Below are 12,341 nucleotides of genomic sequence, written 5' to 3'. Positions count from 1 at the left end.
AGTTCCAGTGCCCTGGCCACAGGTAGCAAATTTGACCCGCCGATCGGCCACGGAAGTCCAGAGTAGGTTTTGTAAGTAGGAATAATTTTGTCCTAACAGTTAAATCATATTCATTACATCAGATATCTCATCCATTTGTTAAAAAACGGATTTCTCACCAAAACCATTGTTTCCTTAACAATGGATAAGTTGGTTTGTTCATAGAAATTGCTGATCTGTTGAGAGTTGTCTTGGACAGAAGTTAACGTGAAATACTATGTCAATTAATTTATATGGACACCAAAGCCTGCTTGAACATACAACAGACAGTAGAGCACAAGGACAGGCAAGCCGAACACGATGCCAGACCATCACTTATCTACTGGCATACAACTCATATCCCTCCATTCTACATGTCTATCCAAAAGTTTTTTTATAAAACACTACTGCTTCAACCTCCACCCCTGGCAAGCACCTTCCCGGCACTCACCACCCTCTTTAAAAAATATATGCCCCATACATCACCTTTAAAATCACCAACTAAAAAAGTAGCTGGTGGAGGGAAAAGAAATGGGGAGGCTGGGGGAAGTTATTGGGGGAAGATGGGTGCTTGGGAGATGACCAGCATAGACAGAAGGGAGAAAGTATTGTGGGTTACTCGAGTGTGTGGACTCTACATGGGCGAGGCCTAGTGAGAATAAGCGAACACTTGTGCTCATCTGCCAGGGCCTGTTGAGAGTCTTGGTAGCTAGCCATTTACAGTGCCCTCCATAATGTTTGGGACAAAGACCCATCATTCATTTTTTTGCCTCTGTGCTCCACAATTTGAGATTTGTAATAGAAAAAAATCACATGTGGTTAAAGTGCACAGTGTAAGATTTTAATAAAGGCAATTTTTATACATGTTAGCTTCACTAAGTAGAAATTACAGCAGTGTTTATACATAGTCCCCCCCCCCCATTTCAGGACACCATAATGTTTGGGACACTGCAATGTCATGTCAATGAAAGTAGTCATGTTTAATATATTGTTGCATATCCTTGGCATGCAATGACTGCTTGAAGTCTGCGATTCATGGACATCACCAGTTGCTGGGTGTCTTCTCTGATGATGTTCTGCCAGGCCTGTATTGCAGCCATCTTTAGCTTATGCTTGTTTTAGGGGCTAGTTCTCTTCAGCATATAAAAGGCATGCTCAATTGGGTTCAGATCAGGTGATTGACTTGGCCACTCGAGAATTGACCAATTTTTAGCTTTGAAAAACTCCTTTGTTGCTTTAGAAGTATGTTTGGGATCATTGTCTTGCTGTAGAATGAACCCCCGGCCAATGAGTTTTGAGGCATTTGTTTGAACTTGAGCAGATAGGATGTGTCTGTACACTTCAGAATTCATTATGCTACTATCATCAGTTGTATCATCAATGAAGATAAGTGAGCCAGTACCTTCAGCAGCCATACATGCCCAGAACTGTGGTTGCTCTTTTAAGTACTTCTTGGCAAACCGTAACCTGGCCATCCTATTTTTGTGATTAGCCAGTGGTTTGCATTTTGCAGTGTAGCCTCTGTATTTCTGTTCATGAAGTCTTCTGCAGACAGTGGTCATTGACAAATCCACACTCGACTCCTGAAGAGTGTTTCTGATCTGTCGGACAGATGTTTTGGGATTTTTCATTATTATAGAGAGAATTCTTCTGTCATCAGCTGTGGAGCTCTTCCTTGGCCTGCCAGTCCCTTTGCAATTAGTAAGCTCACCAGTGCTCTCTTTTTTAATGATGTTCCAAACAGTTGATTTTGGTAAGCTTAAGGTTTGACTGGTGTCTGTAACAGTTTTATTCTTGTTTCTCAGTCTCATAATGGCTTCTTTGACTTTCATTGGCACAATTTTGGTCCTCATGTTGATAAACACCAAAGGTGATGCAAAGACTGGAGGAAAGACTAGGTGCTGAGAGCTCTTATACCTGCATTGAGGCAATTAAACACACACCTGTGAAGCCATGTGTCCCAAACATTATGGTGCCCTGAAAATGAAGGGGGGGGGGGGGACTATGTACAAACACAACTGAAATTTCTACATGGTGAAACCAAAATGTACAAAATACCCTTTAATAAAATCTGACAATGTGTGCTTTAACCACGTGATTTTTTTTCTATTACAAATCTCAAATTGTGGACAGAGGCAAATAAATAAATGATGGTGTTTGTCCCAAACATTATGGATGGCACTGTAAATTCCTATTAACGCCCCTATAACGACCTTTGTCCTTGGCCTCCTCCACTGAACAAACAGCACCTCATTTCCACTTGGGTAGCTAACAATGCACCAGCATGAATGTTGAATTCTCCAAAGTTGGATAAATCAATCCCCCTCTCCTCCCCCCCAACTTTACCTGATTGAGCAGCTTGTTTTAGCCCTGCATCTCCCTCCTGTCCCCCGTGCACCTGGTTCCTTTCCCCTCTTTTCACTGCTCTGGGTCCTTTTTATGACTACAAACCATAACACTTCATTCAATAAATAAAATTGATTTAGAGTAGGATTAGAACTGTAGATGCTGGTTTGTACCAAAGATAGACACAAAATGCTGGAGTAACTCAGCGGGTCAGGCAGCATCTCTTGAGAAAATCAATGGGTGACGTTTCAGGTCAGGACCTTTCTTCAGACTGAAGACGGGTCCCGCCCCAAAACGTCACCTATCCCTTTTCTCCAGAGATGCTACCTGACCTGCTGAGTTACTCCAGCATTTTATGTTTATCATCATACTGCATCACTGTTTTGAATGCTGTAGATTTTATTTGATAAGCCAAACTAAAAGTAAATTAGGATCCTTAAAATTAGGTACCTTGCTTACAATATATATTTATATATATATTGCATTTTTTCCAGCTCCAGTTGTTCTCTTTAGAATTGATGTCAGTATTGATTTTGCACTTGTGAAAAGGTAGTACTATTCGAGGACATGGGTAGGAGTTACCAAGCTTGTCACCATCAGGGGGCTGAAGCACCACAGCTGCTTTAGTTGCATCAGCCCCCACAATATCTGACTCAACTCTTACACAGTAACCACCTCCAAATTACAACTCTTCACATTGTCTCGAATTATGGGAACTGATTGTACCGGTTAATGTTTTACATGTTAACTCTTCAAGTTCAGAATCTAATCATTTAATGAGAGCAAATGTTATATTAATGGAAAAGTAAAAGCTAGTGCTGCTTCATCATCTCACAAAGAAGCATAGTTCTTGTATTTAACTGCTTGGACGATTAAGGCTAATTGAAATGGTGTGCAACGACAATAGCAAGGCTTCCGACATGTCTAATATGATAGGCTGGCCCAAAGAGCTGGGGCACATGGAATTTAAAGTGTGTTGGCAAACTGGATCCAAAATTGACTTTGGGATAGGAGACAAAGGGTAGTGTTTGAGGGCTGTTTTTCTGACTGGAAATCTAACTAGTGCTGTACCACAAGGATGGGATTGGTGCAAGGAGCATTGTTGTTTGACATATATACACATGACTTGGATGACGTGGACTGATTAGTAAGTTTGCCAATGACACAAAAACTGGTATAGTAGTCGATAGTGAAGGAGATTGTGAAAGACTGCAGCGGGACAGAGTTGCTGGAAACTTAGGTAGGGTGGTGGAATAGGATTTAATCCTGGGACATCAAATACTTAGAGAATATATTAAATGGCAGGGATCTCAGAAGTGTTGATGTATAGAGAGACATGGGTGCAAGTTCATGGCTCCCTGAAAATATGGACAGGTGGATAAGATAGTGAAATAGACATGTTCTGCTTCCCTTTATAGGCCGAAACATTGACCATAAGAGTTAGAATGTCATGTTGAAGCTGTACAAAACGTTGTTGGGGCCGCACTTGGAAAACTGTGCTCATTAATTTTTACACCTCCAAATGGTCGCCCTTCACCTCCTATGCTCTAAGGAATAACGTCCGAGCCTCTCCAATTTCTCCCAATAACTTATACACTTGAACCCTGGCAATATCCTCTTAAATCTTCTCTGCATTCTTTCCAGCTTAATGGCCTCCTTCCTACAGTAAGATAATCAAAACTGTACACAATACTCCACGTGAGAAACGGGTCCCTTTCAGAATGGCAGGCAGTGACTAGTGGGGTACTGCAAGGCTCAGTGCTGGGACCACAGCTATTTACAATATACATCAATGATTTGGATGAAGGGATTCAAAGCAACATTAGCAAATTTGCAGTCGACACAAAGCTTGGTGGCAGTGTGAACTGAGGAGGATGCTATGAGAATGCTGGGTAACTTGGGCAGGTTGGGGGAGTGGGCAGATGCATGGCAGATGAAGTTTAATGTGGATAAATGTGAGATTATCCACTTTGGTAGCAAAAACAGGAAGGCAGATTACTATCTAAATGGCGTCAAGTTGGGAAAAGGGGAAGTACAATGGGATCTGGGGGTCCTTGTTCATCAGTCTATGAAAGTAAGCATGCAGGTACAGCAAGCAGTGAAGAAAGCGAATGGCATGTTGGCCTTTATAACGAGGAGTCGAGTATAGGAGCAAAGAGGTCCTTCTGCAGTTGTACAGAGCCCTAGTGAGTCCAAACCTGGAGTATTGTGTGCAGTTTGGGTCCCCTAATTTGAGGGAGGGCATTCTTGCTATTGAGGGAGTGCAGCATAGGTTTACAAGGTTAATTCCCGAGATGGCGGCACTGTCATATGCTGAGAGAATGGAGCGGCTGGGCTTGTACACTCTGGAGTTTAGAAGGATGAGAGGGAATCTTATTGAAACATATAAGATTGTTTGGACACGCTAGAGGCAGGAAACATGTTCCCGATGTTGGGGGAGTCCAGAACCGGGGTCACAGTTTAAGAATAAGGGGTAAGCCATTTAGAACGGGGACGAGGAAACACTTTTTCTCACAGAGAGTTGTGAGTCTATGGAATTCTCTGCCTCAGAGGGCGGTGGAGGCCAGTTCTCTGGATACTTTCGAGAGCTAGATAGGGCTCTTAAAGATAGCGGAGTCAGGGGATTATGGGGAGAACGCAGGAACGGGGTACTGATTGGGGATGATCAGCCATGATCACATTGAATGTCGGTGCTGACTTGAAGGGCTGAATGGCCTACTCCTGCACCTATTGTCTATTGTCACCAATGTCTTGTACAACTGCAACGTAACATCCCACTCCTGTACTTAATGCCCTGGCTGACGTAGGCCAATGTACAAACACTTTCACTACCTTGTGATAGCACTTTCAGGGAACTCTGTTCTTGCACTCATGTGTTACATCTCATCAGGGCCCTACTGTTCCTGTGAAAGTTCTACCTTTCTGACTTTCCAAACTACAACATCTCACACTTTTCTGAATTGAATGCCATTTGCTCCCATTGATGAGCAACAGGCCTTAATCTCAAACACCATTACTGATTTAATCACTTCTGGTTATCTGCCTTCCACAGCCTCCAACCTTATTGTTTCCCAGCCTCGCACAACCCATTTTTACCTTCCCAAATTCCACAAACACAACCGCCCTGGCAGACCCATTGTTTTGCCTGCTCCTGTCCCACGGAAATGATTTCCATATACCTTGACTACATCTTAGGTGTCCTTGAGACTCTTGAAAGGCGCCCATAAATAAAATGTATTATTATTATTATTATCTTATCCCCCCTGGTCCAATCTCTCCCAACCTATGTCCAAGATCACATGGTCTTCGTCTCTTTAATGACTTCCACTTTCCTAGCCCCCACTCCCTCATCTTTACTATGGACATTCAGTCACTCTACACCTCCATTCCCCGCCAGGAAGGCCTTAAAGCCCTCCGTTTCTTCCTCGACCCCAGAACCATCCAATTTCCCTCGACTAACACTCTTCTCCACCTAGCAGAGCTGGTCCTCACCCTCAACAACTTCTCTTTTGACTCCTCCCACTTCCTCCAAGTTCAAGGCATAGCTATGGGCACCCGCATGGGCCCCAGCTATGCCTGCCTCTTTGTAGGGCATGTTGAACAATCCTTGTTCGAGGTGTACACTGGCCCTATCCCCGAACTCTACCTCCGTTACATTGATGACTGCATCGGTGTCACCTCCTGCACCCATACAGAACTCATGGACTTCATTAACTTCATCAATTTTCATCCTGCACTCAAATTTACTTGGACCATCTCCGACACCTACCTCCCTTTCTTGATCCGAGTCTCCATCACAGGAAATAGATTGTTGACTGACGTCTATTACAAACCCATTGACTCCTACAACTATCTCGACTACAGTTCTTCCCACCCTGCTTCCTGCAAAGACTCTATTCCACATTCCCAATTCCTCCGTCTATGCCGCATCTGCGACCATGAGGTGTTCCATACTAGGACATTCGCGATATCCTCATTCTTTAGGGAACAGGGATTACCCTATCCCATCGTAGATGAGGCCCTCACTCTTGTCTCCTCTGTACCACGAAGCTCCGACATTGCTTCCCTTCCCCCTAGTCACAACAGAGACAGCCCCCCCCCCCGCTAATCCTTACCTTCCACACCATCAGCCTTTGCATACAACACATAATAATCTTCCTAAATTTCTGCCACCTCCAACGGGATCCCACCATTAATCACATGTTCCCATCTCCACCTCTTTCCACCTTCCGCAGAGACCATTCCCTCCGCAACTCCCTGGTTAACTCATCCCTTCCCACCCCCTCCCCAGGTACCTTCCCCAGCAACAGCCGAAGATGCAACACCTGTCCCTATACCTCCTCCCTCGACTCTGTCCAGGGACCCCGACAGTCCTTTCGGGTTAGGCAGAGGTTCACTTGCACCTCCTCCAACCTCATCTACTGTATCCGTTGTTCAAGATGTGGACTCCTATACATCGGCAAGACCAAATGCAGACTGGGCGATCGTTTCGCGGAACACCTTCGCTCAACCCGCCTGAACCAACCTGGTCTCCCAGTTGCTGGACACTTTAATTCTTCTTTACATTACTTACACAGACCTTTGTCCTCGGTCTCCTCCATTGTCAGAGTGAGGCTAAACACAAATTGGAGGAACAGCATCTCATATTTTGCTTGGACAGCTTACAGCCAGTGGTATGAATATTGATTTCTCGCACTTCAGGTAGCCCCGGCATTCCCTTTCTATCCTTCCCCCACCCAAGTCGTACTAGCTTCTCATTTTCACCCTACAAACACCTTACAATGACCTGTCTCCTTTATCATCATTTATTCACATCACCGTCTATATCTCTAGCTTCCCTTATCCCATACCAGTCTGAAGAAGGGTATCGACCCAAAACATCACCCATTCCTTCTCTCCAGAGATGCTGCCTGTCCTGCTGAGTTACTCCAGCTTTTTGTATCTATCTTCTTCCATTTGCTATTCCTTGGCCCAATTACTTAGCTGATAAAGATCCTGCTGTAAATTTTGACAACCTGATTTACTTTCTCCCATTTTAGTGTCGTCTACAAACTAACTAATCATGACTTGTACATTATCATCCACGTCATTTAAATGAAGAGCAACAGTGGGCCTACCACTGATCCCTGCGGCACACCACCAGTCGCAGGACTCTAGTCTGAAAAACAATATTTCACCATTACCCTCTGCTTCCTATCATCATTTATCCAATTAGCTTGCTCTCTGGATCCCAAGTGATTGATCTGCAAGACCTTGTCACGGGTCTTACTGGTCAATTTAAGCAATGCCACCTACTTGTCCTCATCAATTCTCATGGTAAGCTCTTTAAAAAACAAACACATTTGCAAGACTCATTTCTCCATGCACAAAGCCATGCTGATTATCTCTAATCAGTCCTTGTCTATCAAAATACTGATAGGTCATGTCCCTCAGAATCTCCTCCAGAAACTTAACCACTACTGATGTTAGGTTCACCAGTCTGTAGATTTCTGGCTTGTCTTTGCTGCACTTCTTAAATATAACATTAGCCACCCCCCAGTCTTTCAGCATTTCTACTATGGCTAAAGATGATGCAAATACCTTTGCAAGGGATTCTGCAATTTCTTCCCTAGCTTCTCACAAGGTCTGAGGATGCACTTGTTCAGACCCTGGGGAGTTATCCACCTTAATGTACTTTAAGACTGCCAATGACTCCTCTGTTAATTTGTATATGGTCCAAGACATCACAACTCATTTGCCTCAATTCATTTGCTTCTATGATCTTCATTAATTATTAAAAATCTCCTCCATCTCCTGTGGCTGCACACATAGATGGCGAAGCTGTTTTTTAAGGGGATCTATTCTCTTCCTTGCACACTTTCACCCTTTACCTTCCCTACCAAATCCATTGCATTCTCTCTTTCTGCCCTCCTGATTTCTCTCAAGTGTACTACACCTATTATAATCCTCGAGATATTGCCTTGATCCTGTCACCTCCTTTATTCCGACCACAGCCTCAATATCATTAACCAGGGTTCCCTCAACTTGCTGGCTATACCCTTCCCCCAAACAGGGATATGCTGTCCCTGAATTCTTGAAATCAGATTATTAAAAACTCACTTGCCAGACATCCTTTTAGATTTAACAGTCTGAACATCTGAAAGTTCCCATCTGATTCTTCCATAATTGGCCTTGCGCAAAATTAGGACCTTTCAACTAGTGGACCAAGCATTTAAAAGGCATTTGGACAGGTAGTTGGATAGGAAAGGATTTTTATTTTGCACGGGCCATGAGGGTAGAGGGAATGTGGAACAAGCTGCCAGAGGAAGTAGTTGAGACAGATACTACAACAGCATTTGGACAGGTACATGGACAGGAAGAATTGAGAGGGACACGGGCCAAATGCAGGCAAAGGGGACTAGCTTAGATGGAACATGTTGGTCGGCACGGATGAACTGGGCCTGTTTCTATACAGACGACTCAATTCAGTTCTTCCAGTTTCTTTAGTTTCTTAAGATACTTTTCGTTCAGCATAATTCAAATGTGTTATCTCTTTCTTTTATGCTCTCACCTTCTTTCGTCCTCTTAATCTGCGACCCTGCACGCTCAATAGGTCATCCTTGTCATTTTCTCCACCTTCATGGGACAATCAGTAGACTAATGCTCCTCCTTCTCTGAACACTGTTCCTTCCACAACTCTTATTCACTATACACAACTACCCTTCCCCTTCTCACACAAAGCAAGAGATGCAATGTCATGGATTCCTCATTTACTAACTATATCTTGCTTCTAAAGCATTTAATTCCACCACATATTATATGGATAGGATTCTGCCATTACCTTTATCTGCCCCATTAATGAGCTACAGAGGTAAGCATTTTTAATTAATTAAATAAAAGGATGCACTGCAAAACATTGTAGAATAACATGCAAAATATTGTTTCCTCACTGATGGAGGATGAAACAGCCTGTTTCTGAAAACTTGAAACAGCTATGGAACAGTAACATTAAAGGAAGCACTCATGTTAAGATTTTTAATAATGAGGTTCCACTGTTAAGCACCTATATTTTCATTGATTTTTGAAATTAATAAGTACTGTTCTTTATGCTCTTTACTAGGATTAAATGGTATGTACTAACATGGTTCAAACCTGAGAAGTGGAAAGTAGAAAAATAGTACTTTTTGACATTTACCTTTATTTCAGGCATACATTTAGCTTGTACTGGAAACAGAGGAATGTTTTCATCTTTGCCCAAAGTTTTGCATATCTTCTTAAAATGAACCACATCTGTTGGCCCAACTAACATCAAAGCAAGACCTGCTTTTGTGGCTCGAGCTGTTCTGCCACTCCTGTGAACGTAGATCTCAGTGGTACGGGGCAACTGTAGGAAAATCCACATGAATGATAAAAGAGTTAAAGAATGCATAGATGGTACCAAACCTATAGAAAAAAAAAATTTGGGGAGATCATAAAATTAAACATAATGTATTAACAAGTAACAAAATATTAAACGATTAAAAAGGAAAAATTAGAATTAGAGATAAAGCCAGTCAGAAATGTAAAAACAATTATAAAGGTTTCTGCAGATATTCAGAGTCTTCAAAATGCCTTGGTCCAACAGAAAGTGCCCTAGGAATTAATAATGGAGAACGAGGAGATAACCTAAGAATCAAACATTTATACATTCGGCTTCATTATAGAAAGTGCAGATAACAGCCGAGGAATTGAAAAGAAAGGATCTTAGGAGAATTATAATCATCAGGGAAGTGGTACAGTGTAAATTGTTAGAGCTCTGGGCTGACAAGTCTTTGGATCTTGATGGATTAGATTCTAAATTCTTAAAGAAAGTGCCAAGTAAGATAGTTGGTTTTAATTTTCCATGATTCTTTACTTTAATGGAAGATCACACAATTAGAAAATAGCGAATTTGCATTAGAATAAAGTCTATTTTCTGATGTTAGGATATAATGATTTCTACATTTTTCTGTTGTATTATATTTACTAAGAAAATATATACCAGATCAGCAAGTTCAGACTTTCTTTCAGCCATACCTGATAATGAATAACATGTTGTACATTTGGAATATCCAGACCTCGAGCTGCAACGTCAGTGGTCAATAAAATAGAGCTGAAATACAGTGAGACAAATGCACCAAATGTTCAAAATGATTATGAGCTAATTTTCTAGAACATGTTCACAAAATCAATTAATGCTTTCACAATAATATCTAAAATGGTTCCCTCTACTCAACCTTTTTTGTCATGAAATAACATTTCATTTATTGTAATTATACATTTCACTGACTCCCAAAAGGAAATTGCGAAGCTTATTAAAAAAAAAAAATAAAAAAAGCTTGCGTCATGCTATGCGAACAGTTTATTTTACATTTTGCCGGGCTACGTTCCAGCTGGCTAGTACTTTATTTCCATTATCTAACTCAGAACGCTATTGTCTAGCACGTTAATTTGAACAAATGTGTTCATAGATTTGTAGATCACCTTCTTCAAGCAATTAACATTATAGTGCAGAAGACAAAATATGACAAGAAAAGGCCACCTGGATTCTTAAGCTTGTCCGGCCATTCACTGTGAGCATGGATGATCTAGGCTGGCCTCAAATACTCTTCAGTGCCAGTTCCCCATAACCCCCAATTCCCTGATCTTTATCCGATTCCACCTGATATATTTTTTTATCGATCTAGCCTCTACAACCCTTTTGAGATAAAGAATTCTAGAGGTTCGCAATCGTCTCCTCATCCTAGGTGAAGCGAATCTCGTTTGCACTAGCTTCAAATGCTTTATGCTCAAGGTAAAGGGACCAAAACTGTGCACAGTATTCCAGGTGTAGCTTAACCAATATTAATGAAACTTCACTATTTCTAAACTGTTTTGCAACAAAGGCCAAAAATGCTATCTTCCAAAAAAGCGTTCTCGCCTCTCAAAATGGCTGCTCACCAACTCTTACTTTTGAAGGTAAAAAAACATAATCTCCCACAATAAACTGGCCAGATTATCCAGCCTCCACAGGGTTCAAATGCTGCGGTCTTTATAACATTGAGAAAATCTAAAACCTCTATGAATTACAAGGTTTCACAAGTGCCCTGCCGTGCCTGATTGCGAACTCACCTCCTGCGCTGTCAAAAGTGCCCTAACGTGATCAAATCGGGAAATTGGACATGGCCACCTCAGTGCACAGCAGTGGGGTGGAGCAGCTGCTGGAGTTATCCTAGGGCATGTTTGTGGTGGTCGCAGGTCCAGAGCTGCCAAGTTTTGTCAGAGCACTTCATTATTCTAGTACCTGAAAATCAGTATTTTGCTGAGGAAATCAGTATTTTTACGCTGGGCCATTTTGCTGAAAAAAGTGTTTTAAAAAAAAAAAATGTGCGGTCATACCCATGCAAGAGTACAAGAATGCATAACTTTGCTACCAATTGACATGACTTCTACGCACCTGCATTCATTGCCATCTCTTGGTATACTGCTGTTTGAATGGCTGTTTCCTGCTTTTAGCACCAGATGATGATGTCAAAGCCATTTTGGAAGCCTCCCTCTCCCTCCTTCGCTCTCTCTCCCTCCTTCCTCTTTCCCTCCCTCTCCCCCCCACTCTCTCCCTCTTCCCCTCCCATCCCCCCTCTCGCCTTCCTTTTTTCTCCCTCCCTCCCACTACCTCTCCCTCCCCTAACAGTCTGTGATCCATAGCGCTATGTGTAAAGCCCATAGCGCTGTGTAAAGGCAATAGCGCTCCACTGGGAGTGGTATTTTTAGAACCCATAGCGCTGTTCATTGAAATTCCCACGCATTAAACTGACCGCTGTTTAAACCTGGAGCGGGACAGGCAGATCAAAGCTTACAAAAATTATCATCCATGTCTTGAAATTTAAAATACTAATAGATTTAATCTGCTATAATTTTTAGAGGTACAGTAGGACTTTTTATATCCTTGCATTTTTTAAACAGCAAGATGAAACAGGAAATCGGGCTGATTTAAAAAAAAT

General features: G+C 42.1%; 1 protein-coding gene across 6 annotated transcripts in view; it reads right to left on the bottom strand.

Annotated features, from left to right (window-relative positions):
• ddx24 (DEAD-box helicase 24) overlaps window positions 1-12,341 on the bottom strand; it is a 31,929-nt gene that overhangs the window by 2,035 nt on the left and 17,553 nt on the right. For all 6 annotated transcript variants that reach the window (XM_033027722.1, XM_033027720.1, XM_033027718.1 and 3 more), the window contains exons 6-7: window positions 10,399-10,474; window positions 9,539-9,727 (exon numbers count right to left, since the gene is read on the bottom strand). In XM_033027722.1, the coding sequence (XP_032883613.1) occupies window positions 9,539-9,727; window positions 10,399-10,474 (265 nt within the window). The remainder of the gene's footprint in view (window positions 1-9,538; window positions 9,728-10,398; window positions 10,475-12,341) is intronic.

This window comes from Amblyraja radiata, chromosome 9 (assembly GCF_010909765.2).
Source record: "Amblyraja radiata isolate CabotCenter1 chromosome 9, sAmbRad1.1.pri, whole genome shotgun sequence".
Classification (NCBI taxonomy): Eukaryota; Metazoa; Chordata; class Chondrichthyes; order Rajiformes; family Rajidae; genus Amblyraja; species Amblyraja radiata.
Note: the sequence above shows the minus strand (reverse complement) of the source record. Positions and strands in the feature narration are given on the sequence as shown.